The 14,719-nt window shown below is 36.7% G+C and overlaps 1 protein-coding gene across 2 annotated transcripts in view; it reads right to left on the reverse strand.

The window, feature by feature from the left end:
• Positions 1–215: 215 nt before the first annotated feature.
• KIF14 (kinesin family member 14) overlaps positions 216–14,719 on the reverse strand; it is a 52,804-nt gene continuing 38,300 nt past the window's right edge. For both annotated transcript variants that reach the window (XM_082701768.1, XM_082701767.1), the window contains exons 23-30: positions 13,726–13,820; positions 11,802–12,026; positions 11,417–11,601; positions 8,075–8,233; positions 7,207–7,329; positions 3,812–3,886; positions 2,707–2,845; positions 216–2,348 (exon numbers count right to left, since the gene is read on the reverse strand). In XM_082701768.1, the coding sequence (XP_082557894.1) occupies positions 1,969–2,348; positions 2,707–2,845; positions 3,812–3,886; positions 7,207–7,329; positions 8,075–8,233; positions 11,417–11,601; positions 11,802–12,026; positions 13,726–13,820 (1,381 nt within the window). In that variant the 3' untranslated portion in view covers positions 216–1,968. The remainder of the gene's footprint in view (positions 2,349–2,706; positions 2,846–3,811; positions 3,887–7,206; positions 7,330–8,074; positions 8,234–11,416; positions 11,602–11,801; positions 12,027–13,725; positions 13,821–14,719) is intronic.

Below are 14,719 nucleotides of genomic sequence, written 5' to 3' on the forward strand. Positions count from 1 at the left end.
GCCTCTGCCTTCGGCTCAGGTCATGATCTCAAGGTCCTCCGACAGAGTCCCGCATTGGGCTCTCTGCTCAGTGGGGAGCCTGCTTCCCCCTTCTCTCTCTGTCTGCCTCTCTGCCTATTTGTGATCTCTGTCAAATAAATAAATAAAAGCTTTTAATAAAAAAAAAAAAAAGAAAGAAATCAATAAAACAAAAAAACCCTGAGACCAAGAGAGAATTCTGAAGCCAGTAACATTTATTAAAGGCATTCTGTTTATAACATTTCTTATCAGTGCACATGATTCTAAGAGCAAATATATTTTCATCATTTGTTTGAATACTGTATAACAATTTACTTAAAAATATAAATATATATGTATATACAAAAATTACAAAGACATTAATAATAGGTTTTTGACCAATGTCATGAATTTCGAAAGCAGGAAGTAAAGACTAAGTACCAAACATTAACATGTTTAAACTCTTTAAACTACTTTAAACTACTGTATTGATACTTTGGAAAGTTCCTCAAAGAAGTACAATCTGCAGGCAAAGTTCTATGTACATTGACACTTCATGAAACTTGATAGCAAAAGTGCCACTTGGCAGAGCGTTGACTATTAAAAATACTTTTAGAACTTCAGAAAGAATACAAGCTCAAATGCCAGAAAGAAGAGAAAAAAAAAAAAAAGAAAATTAAAGCAAATTTGCTGCACTGCACCATTTTAAAGCACCTGGCAATACTGCACATGGTTTATTAACATTGTTCTGGCTACAGTAACCAGTAGTAGTTACAATCTCTTCCCAAAAAGGAAATTACTGAACTTATTCTTGGTACTAATATACAATTTTCACTTCTCAGGCAAAAGTGATATTTGCAAGTGAAAAGGGCACATGAAAGGATCAGTTTATTTAAAAGAATCATTCTCCAGGAACTGCTCAATATCACTCAAACAGAATCACTAAGTATCTTTCCAGATTCCACATATGCCTGTGGTCAAAATGTCAAACTATTTCCTTAATGAAAGGTCCCAAAAGGAGAATATTGTCTTTATTACCTGATTGCAAATCAACTGTGAGATATAATAAGGATCTTTAACCTTTACCAAATCACGTACAAACTCTTTCATTACACCTTAACAAAACAAGCATTATCAAGAAAAGGTCCAGCCTCTGATTTCTTAACCCCATTCAAAAGATGATTCTGGCACTATTTTATTGGTTTTAAACTATATTCATACAGCTCCCATTATGGAACATAGATAATATAGTCAACTATTATACCAGCAAGCCATTTTATTAATATATATTCAAGTAACTATTTCTATTTGGAAAGAAAAGGAAACTGCCCTTGAACACACTGTTTAAAAAGACAACCAGTTAACCTTTCAAGAAAACAGTTTTAGATCTAACAATGTAAGTTAAGCTGCCTTAGTAACACCTACAATTGGCAATTTCACCATAAACCTCATTGTAGCTATTTGCAGAGGAGAGAAGGCACAGGCATAAAGGTAACTGATTATTCGTGTGTTTCCACTCATGAGAAAATAACTTAATAGTAACTATAGTAACCATTTACAAACAAGCTGAAGAACCAACCAGAGATAGTATATCAATGTGAAAAATAAACATTTAAAATAGTATATCAATGTGAAAAATAAACATTTAAAATTAAAGTCAATGAGAAACTGGAGAAATGACCATTCACTTGTTTTCGAACTCCTAATTTCATTATCTTGCCACCATGTTCCAATACAGTGAATGCCTATTTAAAATTATCTGCCAAGAAACTCGTAAATGCACATTCTGAAATCAGAATTCCATAATGCTTATACTCTCCATTCCCAATGGAAGGCCATCAAACAGATGTGGACTTCTTTGAAACATTTATGCTGACTTCCGGCTTTTTATATTCTCCTACATAAGGAAAATTGCCTACCCAGTGTTCTCTCTCTTTCATGGATGGTCATAAAGTGCCTACATATCAGAATTCACACCCACTGAATCCTACTGGGCATGCTGTCCTCTGAGGTCACTGCTGGGGACGAGCCATGGAGTTCAAAGACACGCTTTGGTACACCTTTATTCCTAATGGAGTCGGTCCTGCTTGATTTAGATTGCTGTCCTTCTTCTCTGGTATTTTGATTACAAGTTTCCCAGGGATTCAACAAATCAGCTCTTTCCTCTGATTCAAAACATAAGAGGAGTGACTTGGCTAGAGATTCTAGTCCCCCATGGCCAACTCGAGGTAGTCTCTTCTCACAGCTATCAAGAGAAGTAGAGCACATGCTCAAATCATCATGAAAATCCTTGGCCAAGTTGCAAAGACTTTCAACACAATTCTTGAGAATATTTTTGTCCGTGTGGCATCCTATGCAAGAAGAAGGAAAAGTTAATTAACGTTTTAATTTTTCATGAGGTATTTATTACTCTTATATGACTCTACATATCTTTCAGGTCAAAGTAACCCTGTCAAGATAAATCTAAATGACTTAAGATTACTCAGCTTATCTGCTAATTAAACACCTGGGTTTTTAGGATCTAATTATTTAGGCAAAGTACTTAGATATATTAAGTAAGAATATGACCATACAAGTTTCTATAATTAGTGTCAAAGAAGTAGCATTAATTAGACTTTAGTTAATGAATTAGACTAGAAATGAAAAGATATCTGAGAGTTCTTAAACTATTAAATTTTGATTAATTAAAAATCCATCTGGAGTATATACCTCTCAGTGCAGAAATAATAATTTGAATAGTTTGCTCCAAGCAATGTTTTAACTTCAGGAATTCCTGTGCAAGATTAATCGTCTTCTTCAAATCTTGGTATACAGGACCTTCTTGTTGTAGTTCAGTTCTAAAACTTTTCTGTAAATAAAGTTAATATTTTTAAAGATACATAATAGGCTACATGACAGTAAGGCTTAGTCAATATAATTTTAATCACCAGAGTCTTATCTTCAGGAAAGAAAATGAGTTTACTTTCCTCACCAGTGCTTAGTTCTGTTTCCACAAGTAAGACCAACATACAATATTCTACAAGCAAGACAACATACAATAATACAATTAAAAACAGTAATTACTGTTTTTAAAAGAAATAAGAATTTTAAATTAATTTTATTTTTTAAATTAAAAGAATTTTTTAAAACTAAGCTTTATGCCCAATATGGGCTTGAACTCACAACCCTGAGTTCAAGAGTTGCATGCCCTTCTAACTGAGCCAGCCAGGTGCCCCAAGAATTTTAAATTAATTTTAAATCAAAGTACAATCATCATATTACATGGGAATGAAATAAAACAACAGTACCCTTTATTATCCAATATCATAAAAGATAAATTTAATTTTTTAGAGTTCAACATTATATATCTCCCATTTATTTTTATTTAAATAAAAATTTTCGAGCCATAGCTATTTCTCTCCTATTTGACACATTGATTATACACTTAATTTATATTTTGTTATTTACTTGTGATTTGAAAATAATTTGTCTAATTCACCTATATTTTAAAATCTTCAAGCATATTGATTATTAAACACAATTTTTTAGCCAGTAACTATCCCAGGAAAAGCTGATAGTTACTAAACTAGTAGCAGAAAGAAATAGATAAAACACTATTAATCAATTTCTATACATTATCTTATCTCTTTCTTAAAAAATTAGTTATGATGTCCAAGAGGAAGTAGCTAGAAAACTATGACACATGCTGCAACTAACCAGGCACAAAGGAATTATCTGGCTAAGGATGAAAACTGAAATAAACATATCATAATACTTCAGTTGAACGAAATGCTAAAATACACCAAACCAAAGTAAACATTAAAGCTTCTCTTACTGTTTTCCACTCAGCAAACATGTTTTCAAGACATCCAATCAATCCCATGGCTTTACCTTTCATCTGTTTGGTAACCTATATAGAATATGAACATATTTTACTATATAAATAATTATTTAGAGGTTTAAAAATCCTAGAACTCTATGGGACGAGACAAGCAAGAATTTTAGTCTAAGAAGTCAAAAGACTTGAGTTCTATTATTGGGACTGCAATTAAACAGCCAGCGTACCTAAATATGTAGGCAGAATTTCTTTCAAAATAAATTGCATGTTGATTCTATTTTAACTATAGATACACTCTGATGTTTGTGATAAGAACAGCATTTTGTTTTACATTTAAATATTTATAGGGATGAACTTTCTAAGCCTTCCCTTGAAGAGGGTGAGGTAACTAATTTATCAAGCAGATATTATGCTCAAAGAACTACATATACATTTTCACAGCAATATAGTTGACATATAATGCTGTATTAGTTTAAAACTGTACAACATAATGATTCGATATGCTGCAAAACCACCGCCACAAGAAGTTTAGTTAACATCCATTACCTCACAGTTACAATTTTTTTTCTTGCAATGAGAACTTTTAAGTTCTACTCTCTTAGCAACTTCCAAATATATAACATAGTAGGTATCATTAACTACTGTCAGTACTTGCCTTCCTATATCTGAGTGATTTCCCTTACATGTTTTATTATATGCTTCTCAATTATAATTCTATGCTGCATATGCAACTGTCTTCATTTTTATAAATATGAAAACAGATTCCAAGCTCCTAAGACTCAGAACCAAGGTGGGAATCCCAGTCTCGGTTTAAAGCCTTTGCTTTTGTACTGCTCAATGCTGCCCCCATGAGGTACCTTTTCACTTAATTTCTGCCGGGGATGGTGTGAGAAGAATTTAATTGGCTTCACCCACACAGCTCTTCCCAAAGTCTAACTTAAAGTTTCTCTATGTGGTTTAAAAAAAAAAAAAAAAAGGCACACACAAATTCTTTTTTCCCCTGGCTCCAGCTTTACAGTTATAAATCCAATGCCTTATGTTTGAACCCATTTTCGAGTTCTTTGGATTCTTTGTTTTCCTTCCACAGGTTCTTGAGTTTTAACTTAAGAGAATATGACGAGCTAAAATCCCACCATGACTATACAGCGGGGGCATACAGACTATGAGAGAAAGTAATTAAGAGAAAGGGAAGGAGGGGTGCCTGGTTTGTTCCGTGGGTTAAAGCCTCTGCCTTTGGTTCAGGTCATGATCTCAGGGTCCTGGGATCGAGTTGGCTTTCTGTTTAGCGGGGAGCCTGATTCCCCCTCTCTCTCTCTCTGTCTGCCTCTCTGCCTACGTTTGATCTCTGTCTGTCAAATAAATAAATAAAATCTTCAAAAAACAAAAAAAAAAGAGGAAGGGAGGGAGAAGTTTGCCTGAAAATGCCAATAATACGAATTGTATGCAAAATGGGCCTGACCGTTTTGCTATGCATTTCCTGCAAACTGCAGCCAAGCTGACGTCTGCGCCCCGTCCTACTACTCGAAGCACATTCGGGTGAGCTTACTTCTCATCTACTTTTCATTAATTGACTCCAGGCCCCTTGCACTTACGCCAGTGGATACTATACTTTGCAAACAAGGACAGAGAAAGTGTTTTGGGGACAAACGGTGCTATAGCTGAGCACAACCAAGCTGAAGATGTGGGCAGTGGGCGGTACGAGTCCACTGCCTTCATTCGAAGTTGCGTTACAGAACTGAAACCAGCCTCATGTCTCCTAGGACTAGGCCCATGTATTTTGATTTAGTGACAAAATGAGCTCCTTTTGAATGTGTTTGTATTTTAAAAGCAAAATAACACAAAATGGGAAAGGCAAACATACAGCGAGAGCAAGCGCGAGCAAAGTGAGGCAGGTAAGACCTGCGGGGTAACTGTGTTTAGCATTTCTGTCCACTGTTCTTCATGGCACAAAATCCTCAGAACAATCTTAGGGCATTCGTATGCTCATCCTCACTTTTTAAATGCAACACGTGAGGGGCCCAGGTGAGCAGCTCAAGGCTACACAGGAAACAGGAGAGCAATTTAATGTTCAATGTTTCTTCCAGTTCTGAGCCAGTTTGGGCAGAGATGATAGCCCTTTAGAACCCATGTAGCCTTTTAGTCTGAGGAGGGTTGGAGAGCTCCTCTAGCTTACATGGACAATTTCTCTCCTGATAAGGAAGCTAGACATGCATTAATGAAAAGGTTTTTCTAAAAGGAAAGAAAAAAAACTAACTTACTTGATGCCTTCCTGGAAATGGGCCACAGGGGTGGACGCTAAGGGTCCTCTACCTAATTGTCTTTCCTAGATCAAAGAGTATGTATGTAAATGAGTACCTTTCTCCTGGGGGTGAGCTCAGCAAACACAACATCCCCAGGCAGCTCCATCCCAGCTGACTGACTCCAGAAAAAGAAAGGAAATGGACAGAGATGGTTTTAACAAGAAATTGTTACAAGATTCTAGAACTGACAGAGCTCCGAGATTTCACTGCTGTAAAGATTAGAACTTATCTCCTGAGTCCCCACTTCACTAATAATAACTCCCAATAATGAAAATTAACGTGCGTGAACAACGATTTACAAACCTTAGTTTTGTAGCCTGTGGAGTTTAGGTGGCCCATAGGTAGAATATAAAACCCTGGCTCGGACGACTGGACGAGGTCCTCCAGCTCCGTAAAACCCAAGTAATTCCACCCTTGCAAAGTGGGGAGGTTCACCCCTATTCTAAGGAGAGCACCTAGTCCCATACTTGCACTGGGAAATAATTTAGTAAATAAATGACTCACAATCTAGGACATAAGTATTATTACAGTCAACAGGTGAAGGAAGAGTCAGAGCATGGACTTGATAAATGATTGCTAAAAACTGAGACTGGTTTTAAACAGTGCCACCTCTAAGACAGCTACTGGGTTCATGTTTAACGTCAGTTAGCTAAAGAAGGTGCTGGGGAAGCATATTTTTGGAAGTCACTCAAATCTTCATTGATTTTGTATCTTGATATGAAATAACAGATATGAATGCTTTTGGCAAAATATTTAGTTTAAAATATGGCATCAGTAAGTGGTAGTTTCTATTCTTAGGTGGAAAAGCAGAGACCTAAACAAGGATCAGGAAGAAAGAGACCAGCAGAAAGTGAACACTAGATGTCACTGCCAGACTCCATTCTGCTCTGGAGTTAATACACAGTGGGTTCACTGACAATAACTGACATAATGATCACATCAGCCTTTTCAATAAAAATTAAAAAAAAAGTTCAACACTAATTAAAACACATAAATTTATAAGAATCCAATTTAGTTGAATTAAACTATTTTCTAAAAATCAACTTTATAGGCCATCTGGTACTATATAGAATGTACTTTTGTTCCTCTTACCTCATTTTGGGTACACTGACTTAAGAGTTCATGCTGAAGTTCTTTTGCTTTTTCTAGTCCAGAATCTAATAGAATCTTCATTCCTAAGCCTACACCATCACGAAGAGCATCCATGAAGTCCTCCTAGAAAAAGTTTTTAAGCATTAAATAGAAAATTCGGTGTTTTGTTTTTAAATTATAAAATAATTATTATATTTTCTGCTTATTTTAGGACTACAGTAAGTTCCTAGTTTATTAAATTCAACTAAAGCTGGAATAAAAACGGTCTGTAAGAAAATCTATCATTTACTATTCCACATATAACATGTAATAAATTTAGCAAATCTATAATTTAACATTCCACATATAACAGTTAATAAGGAATATTTGTCTGAGGAGGTGGGTAGAGGATGGGTTAGATGGGTGATGGGTATTAAGTGATGAACCACTGAGTTCTACTCCAGAAACCAATATTGCACTCTATGTTAACTAAGGAAAATTTAAGTTAAAAATAAAGTCATCTTAGAACGCTGTGTTGCTATAACACAGTAACATTCTAATATAATACTGCTCTTAATGGCATGAATACTTAGAGCAAGCAAATACAAATTTTCTAGAATTATGGAGTTCTGTATGTGTTGACTGGCTGTGCAAACCCTCCAGAGTAGGTATGCATCATCAAAGCAAAGATCCAAAAAGCAAAGTGAAGATTCCAGAATTATCCAGTACATTTAACTAATTTAGATTGAGACAGTTTTAAATATTGCCAAACTATTAAAAGTATGAACTATTTTAAAAGAAAAACAACTTATCCTGTTTAGTTGATACTATTATCAGAAGACTACTGTTCCTCAGATGAAGTCTTCCAAAACTAATATTACCAAATTACCTGAACACCGGCAGCCTTATTGCTACTATTTTCCAGAAAATGCAGCTTGCTCCCTTTAAGAACTGCTAACTGTCCCACATACTTTACAGCTTGTTGTACAATTCGGATTATTTTCGTTTGAGCCTCTTTTACCATTGATGAGATATCTGAACAACATCCCTATAAAACAAAAATGGATCAGTATATCAGATACATGAGATTATAAACAGAGGTAAAGAAAAGAGAAGAAAAGCAATTTGAAGAAAATAAATTCTGCGTTCATTCATATCGTGACTATGCTTCATAAAAGTCTCACTCAGAATCAAAAAACATGCAACCCTGTAGCTACTAGCAATGATAAAATCACTTGGATACAGCCTCTATGCCCAAAGACCCTACATGCTAATAGGAGACATAAGACAAGTATGCAGTGAACTAAATAGAAGACAGAAGGAATGAGTGAATGCCCCCCACACCAGAAAAGGGAACAAAATGTGGCTCTTTTTTGCCTTTGAATTTTTCCTGTCCCATTAGCCATCTGACAGATGGTTAATAAAGATACTTTCTCTTATCACGGGAGAAGGAAGAGGAAAGGGAAGTGAAAGGGGGAAAACAACCCTTCAAACAAAAGGCTTCTACACCAGAGTACACATGCCCAAGAAGAATGAAGCGTGCCTCCCCTCTGCACCGAGATCTTCTCTTTCTTTCTTTCTTTCCTTTTTTAAAGATTCTATTTATTTTCTTCATAGAGAGAGACACAGCAAGAGAGGGCACACAAGTAGGGGGAGTGGGAGAGGGAGAAGCTGGATTCCCACTGAGCAGGGAATCGATCCCAGGATCCTGGGATCATGACCTGTGCAGTAGGCAGTTGATTAACAGCCGAGGCACCCAGGCGCCCCCAAGATTTTCTTTCTTTTACCTGCCAACTGCAGTGATTCTTCAGCATACTCCTCTTGGCTTGCTTTCTAGGCCATGCTTATAATACTGCTACAAGGTAAGAATTCTCAAACCACGCTTAGGTAGGAAGTATAGTCACTAAATTCAGTTTTGCCAATTTAACATAAGTCTTTCCTGAGCTTGGTCTAATCTCCCCTTTGAGTCACCTGTTCTCTCCATCCTTGATTCTTTACATAAAACCTTTCCCATAGGGCTATAGGTCACAACTCCTAAGTTAAGTTCAAAGTGTTCTTCCTAGAGAATGAGAAGAAGGAAAGAAACTACACACCAGTTACTCTCACAGGCACTTTCTTGTCCATCCATCTGATCCTCATAGCAACCGTGTCAGATAGGCGCTGTTATTTTTGTTTTCCCAAAGAGAAAATGGGGACCTTAAAAATTTAAGCAATTTGCCAAAGGACATAGAACTAATTTAGCATGGGTTCAAACACTGGGTTTCCAAATGCCAATAATGGGTTTGGGGTTTTTTTCTTGTTCCTGAACTGCATCTAAAATCCAAGCGCCAACCAAGTATATCTCACACTCTCTTCCCACCACAACCCTTCGACTAGCTTCCTTCTCCAGGCTCAAGCATAAGTCGGACTCTCAGGCTTTGGCTCCCCAGCTTTTTGAGAAAAAGACACGTAAGTCGCTCTAACTGCCCAAAGCTAACTGCCCATGGAAGTGTGTGGGCTTATAAAGATGTTATATTAAAAGGCAAAACAGGGGCGCCTGAGTGGCTCAGTGGGTTAAAGCCTCTGCCTTCGGCTCAGGTCATGATCCCAGGGTCCTGGGATCGAGCCCCGCATCAGGTTCTCTGCTCAGCAAGGAGCCTGCTTCTTCCTCTTTCTCTCTCTGCCTGCCTCTCTGCCTGCTTGTGATCTCTGTCTGTCAAATAAATAAATAAAATCTTTAAAAAAAAACATAAAAAAATAAAGGTTTATTGAGATTACTTAACAAACATTTCCAAATCCTATCAAGTAAATAGCCCCTCAGGAAGTATTTGATACAACTAACTTCTACCACAATAATAGAATGTAGAAAGTCTCTTGGTGGGCATAATAACGTAAGTTTTGTTCAACATTTTAGAACATTTTGTTATGAATCTAAGTCACCCATTTAAAAAACTGAAACCTATCCCTTTTGATATTTTTATATCTGTTCCCCTCATATATTCAAAGAATTCTTTTTTATTTTTTAAGATTTTATTTATTTAGAGAGAAAGAGCACATGCATATATGCACAAGCAGGGGGAGGGCAGAGGGAGAGAGAGAGAGAGAGAGAGAGAATCCTAAGCAGACTCTACAATAAACACAGAGCCTGACACAAGGCTTGATCCAATGACCCTGAGATCATAAAACAAGCTGAAATTGAGAGTTGGGTGCTTAACTGGCTCAGCCACCCAGGCACCCCTACTCAAAGAATTCTTACAGAGGAGTTCACTGAAATGGTGGGTGACTAGGTATTATCCAATATCAAATTCCCCACTTCTTTTGTAGTAATAGAATTCTTGACTTTTCCACTAGGTACATATCTGTCCAGAATAAAAAGTACATTTCCCAATAATACTTGTAGCTAGATATGGTCATGTAATGAAGTTCTGACCAAAGATACATAAAGAGAAATGTCATAGGGAAATTTCTAGAAACTTCCCTTAAAGGAAGTTTGGCCTTTCTCTTCTTTGTCACTTCTTCCATCCCACTGCACTGAACTCAGACAGAGCTCCACCACTCTGGTGGACCATGAAATAAAGGGCCATGATTTGGCTTGGTAGAAAGGTATGTTGGAAGGAGCTTGGATCTCAAGGAGTGGAGTAGAGCCACCATGCCTACCCCCAGATTTTATATGACAGAGAGTAAGCTTTTAGCTTACTACTTCTTCAGAGCCAAGTCTAATCTCACTTGATATAAGGTAAACAGAAAAAAAATTATTTTCCTTGCCTGTGCATCGCCGGGCTTGTGACTAATCTAACAAACAACCAGAGCAAGACTTTGCCTTTTTCCCCATAGCCATTACTAAGGGTTAGCACAGTAGAATATGCATAGTAAAGAGCATGAACTCTGGGCCCAAGCCTGCCCGGGTTCAGATCCTAATTCCATCACTTACCGGCTACGCCTATAACACTGGATAAGCTACATACCCTGTACCTCCATTGCTTCATTTATAAAATGGTGATTAATAACAGTGCCCACTTCTGAAGTTGTTAAGAGATTTAAATGATTTTGTAAATCACTGAGAACTCTCAGTGCCTGGCACAGAAGCCATAATTAATAGACAATCATACATAACCACAGTTTCAGAATTATAAAGCAGAAATCACTTCTGAACATTCTACAGATCTAATTTTGGGGAAGATGCAGACAGTAGGTCAATAAATACTTGCTGAATAAATGAATTCTTCAAATGATAATCAGCAAAGCAATTTACCTGTAAAAATAACTGTATGTAGCCTCCTAGTTTTTTGATCTCTTGTCTCAATTCATCTTCAAGCCTTGCTGTGCTGATACAAGGCAGAATTTCATTCAGCCAGTGTTTGATTAGCACCACGAGCTGCTCAAAAGCACAGGTGACCTGGATTGTAAGTGACTGGGTTGTTCGATCAGAAGAGAACACTTTGAAAAAAGAAGGAGAATTACTGGAAGAAATAATCTCCAGATAAAAGAACTCATATATGATCACCATTAAGGTCAGAAAATGCATGCAAAATGTGACAAAATGCATGCAAAATATTCCTTCAAAAGAATATGTAATGTGCAGAAAATAATCATTCATGTAAGTTAATAAAGTTAATAAAAGCTGTAAGTTTGCTTACAGTTTTCTTGACTTTCTTCATCTTGTTCTTCATGAGCTTTGGAAATGGCAAATAGTCCGTGATAAATTTTAAGAAAATTATCCATCAGACTGTCAGCCATGGTTTTTTCTTCATCATAACTCTGTCCAAGAAAACTTAAGGATGACCCAATCAATTCTTTGCAAATTCCAGGAAGAAAAGATTCTGCTGAACTTGAGTAAATAGGGCTCGATTTCTCCAGTAATCCTGTATCGGTAGAAAATAGCCACCTTAAGCCTACTTTTCAGGCACAATACTTTCAAATAAATGTATTAACACAAGCATATTATAGACTCATTTGTCAGTAAATTCAAAGTAGGCTGTTCTTATTTCAATGCATTTTTACTTCAATAAGCCTAATTGAAAACACAATTTTATAAAGGAGTCAATTCATCTCTCAGTGTAGTCAATCCATAGGTTATTAGTTCCTCAACCACAACACAAATAATAGACAATGCAAATCAACTAAGCAACCACTGGTTTACTCTCCTTCCTTATTGACTTTTGGGGAACACCTAAGAAACTCTGAAATTAGTGAAAACAATGGTAGTTACACAAAAAATAATATAAATAGAATAAATATAAATATCATAATATAAATTAATTAAATTAATTCGTGAGCTGAAAGTGTAGGCAATACTAAAACAAACTATTAAAAGGAATGTCTCATTAGCTCTACTTTATATCAGTTCCTTATCTAGGCATACTATAATTAAAATAGGCTAAAGCCAATTATTATGTACAGTTAATATATCACATCTCTGGGAGACAGGCTTTCAGACTAATTTTCTAAGCACTGTCCAAACCAGAAGTAAATGGAAACAGCTTAAAGAGCTAATTTGGAACCTCTGGTAATAACTTTATACTGGAATGCTAACTCATGAGTATAATGATTCTCATTTAATAAACAAGGTTATTTTCAGGTTCATAGATGATGAAACACCAAACTAAAAGGAAGGTAGAATAAGGACAAAGGGTGGGGACTATTAAGAGTCTAGGAGAGGGGAACATAGCTGGCTTAGTCATTAGGGCACGTGACTCTTGATCTTGGGGTCCTGAGTTCGAGCCCCATGTTTGGGGTATTAAAAAACAAAACAAAATAAAAAGCATTTTTAAAAAAGAGAGTAGGCCTAAGATAAGAATTTGATTTGGGAAGAGAAAAAAGAAAAGCTACAAAATGCAAAGCTCTACCACTTTTTACCATTATTACCAGGATAATAGTGATTATATTCTAGTCATCATGAATAGTTAACAATATATTCTTTGTTCAGTAAGATGATGATATTAATGCATTCTAAAATCCAACATCAACACTTTACAAAGCATTGCAAAACTCTGGTTTAAAAATACGGCACTTAAGGTGAGAAGTTAGGACACTTGCTCAACTTCCCAGAGCTGCACACTGCACTGTGCCCAGCCCCATGGCTGCCTGGGCAGGTCCATACTAAAGGCACACATGGTTTGTTTGCCTCTTTGAAAACTGCAAATGAGCAAAGAGCTCTTCATTTTCTTTAATTTTTAAATATGGCCCTTAAAAAGACAGCTTTCATTTACCTGGAAAAATTACTTTTTTTATTTTAAGATTTTATTTATTTATCTGTCAGAGAGACTGCACAAACAGGTAAAGTAATAGGCAGAGGCAGAGAGAGAAGCAGGCTCCCTGTTGAGCAAGGTGCCCGACGTGGGACTCGATCCCAGGACCCTAGGATCATGACCTGAGCTGAAGGTAGCTGCCTAATCAACTGAGCCACCCAGGCATCCTGAAAATTACTTTTGTAAAACATCTTACTCTCAAATAATACTGAATAAACAAGTTGATACACAGATATATAACATTTTATTGTGCTGGTAGACAATAATCCTTGATACTTTTCTCAGTATACAAGAAAATGTGATGAAAAAATACCTGATGAATGGGAAGAATGCAAATCCTGAATTGGGTGGGCTTGTATGTCATGTAAACAACCAGAAATTCTTCTATTCTTCATCAAGCTCCTGCTCCTAAAAAAAGATAAACCATAAGATCAGTGGTTATATACTACATGGAATAACAATATTAAGAATATTCTTGGAGCGGGGCGCCTGGGTGGCTCAGTGGGTTAAGCCGCTGCCTTCGGCTCAGGTCATGATCTCAGGGTCCTGGGATCGAGTCCCACATCGGGCTCTCTGCTCAGCAGGGGGCCTGCTTCCCTCTCTCTCTCTCTGCCTGCCTCTCTATCTACTTGTGATTTCTCTCTGTCAAATAAATAAATAAAATCTTTAAAAAAAAAAAAAAAAAAAGAATATTCTTGGAGCACCTGGCTCAATCAGTTAAGTGCCTGCCTTCAGCTCAGGTCATGATCCCAGGGTCCTAGGATGGAGCCCCAAACAGGGCTCCTTGCTCAGTGAAGAGTCTGTTTCTTCTTCTCCTTCTGCCCCTCTCCCAACTCACGTGTATGCTCTCTCCCTTTCTCTCAAATAAATAAATAAATAAATAAATCTTAAAAAAAATATTCTTGGGGCACCTGGGTGGCTCAGTCGGTTAAGCTTCTGCCTTCAGCTCAGGTCATCATCCCAGTGTCCTGGATTCGAGTCCTGCAATGCATTCCCTGCTCAGCAGGGAGCCTGCTTCTCTTTCTCCCTTTGCCCTGCCCCCTGACTTGTGCTCTCTCTCTCTCCTGCTCTCTCTTAAATTAATAAATAAAATCTCAAACAAAATATTCTTAATTCTCTAAAGAAAATGGGTATGCAGGCGTGTGTTTTCTGTGGAAACATTTTCATCAATAAATAGTTAAATTCATTTGGTTTATGAAGCAAGAACTTTACTATTTATAGGTATCATTCTAAGCATATAATTAAGTAAATGGAACACATATTTATAGAGTAACAGGTTCTAAATACTGTGTTTAAACACAGGAAAC

Source organism: Mustela nivalis (assembly GCF_964662115.1).
Source record: "Mustela nivalis genome assembly, chromosome: 16".
In the NCBI taxonomy this organism is placed as follows: Eukaryota; Metazoa; Chordata; class Mammalia; order Carnivora; family Mustelidae; genus Mustela; species Mustela nivalis.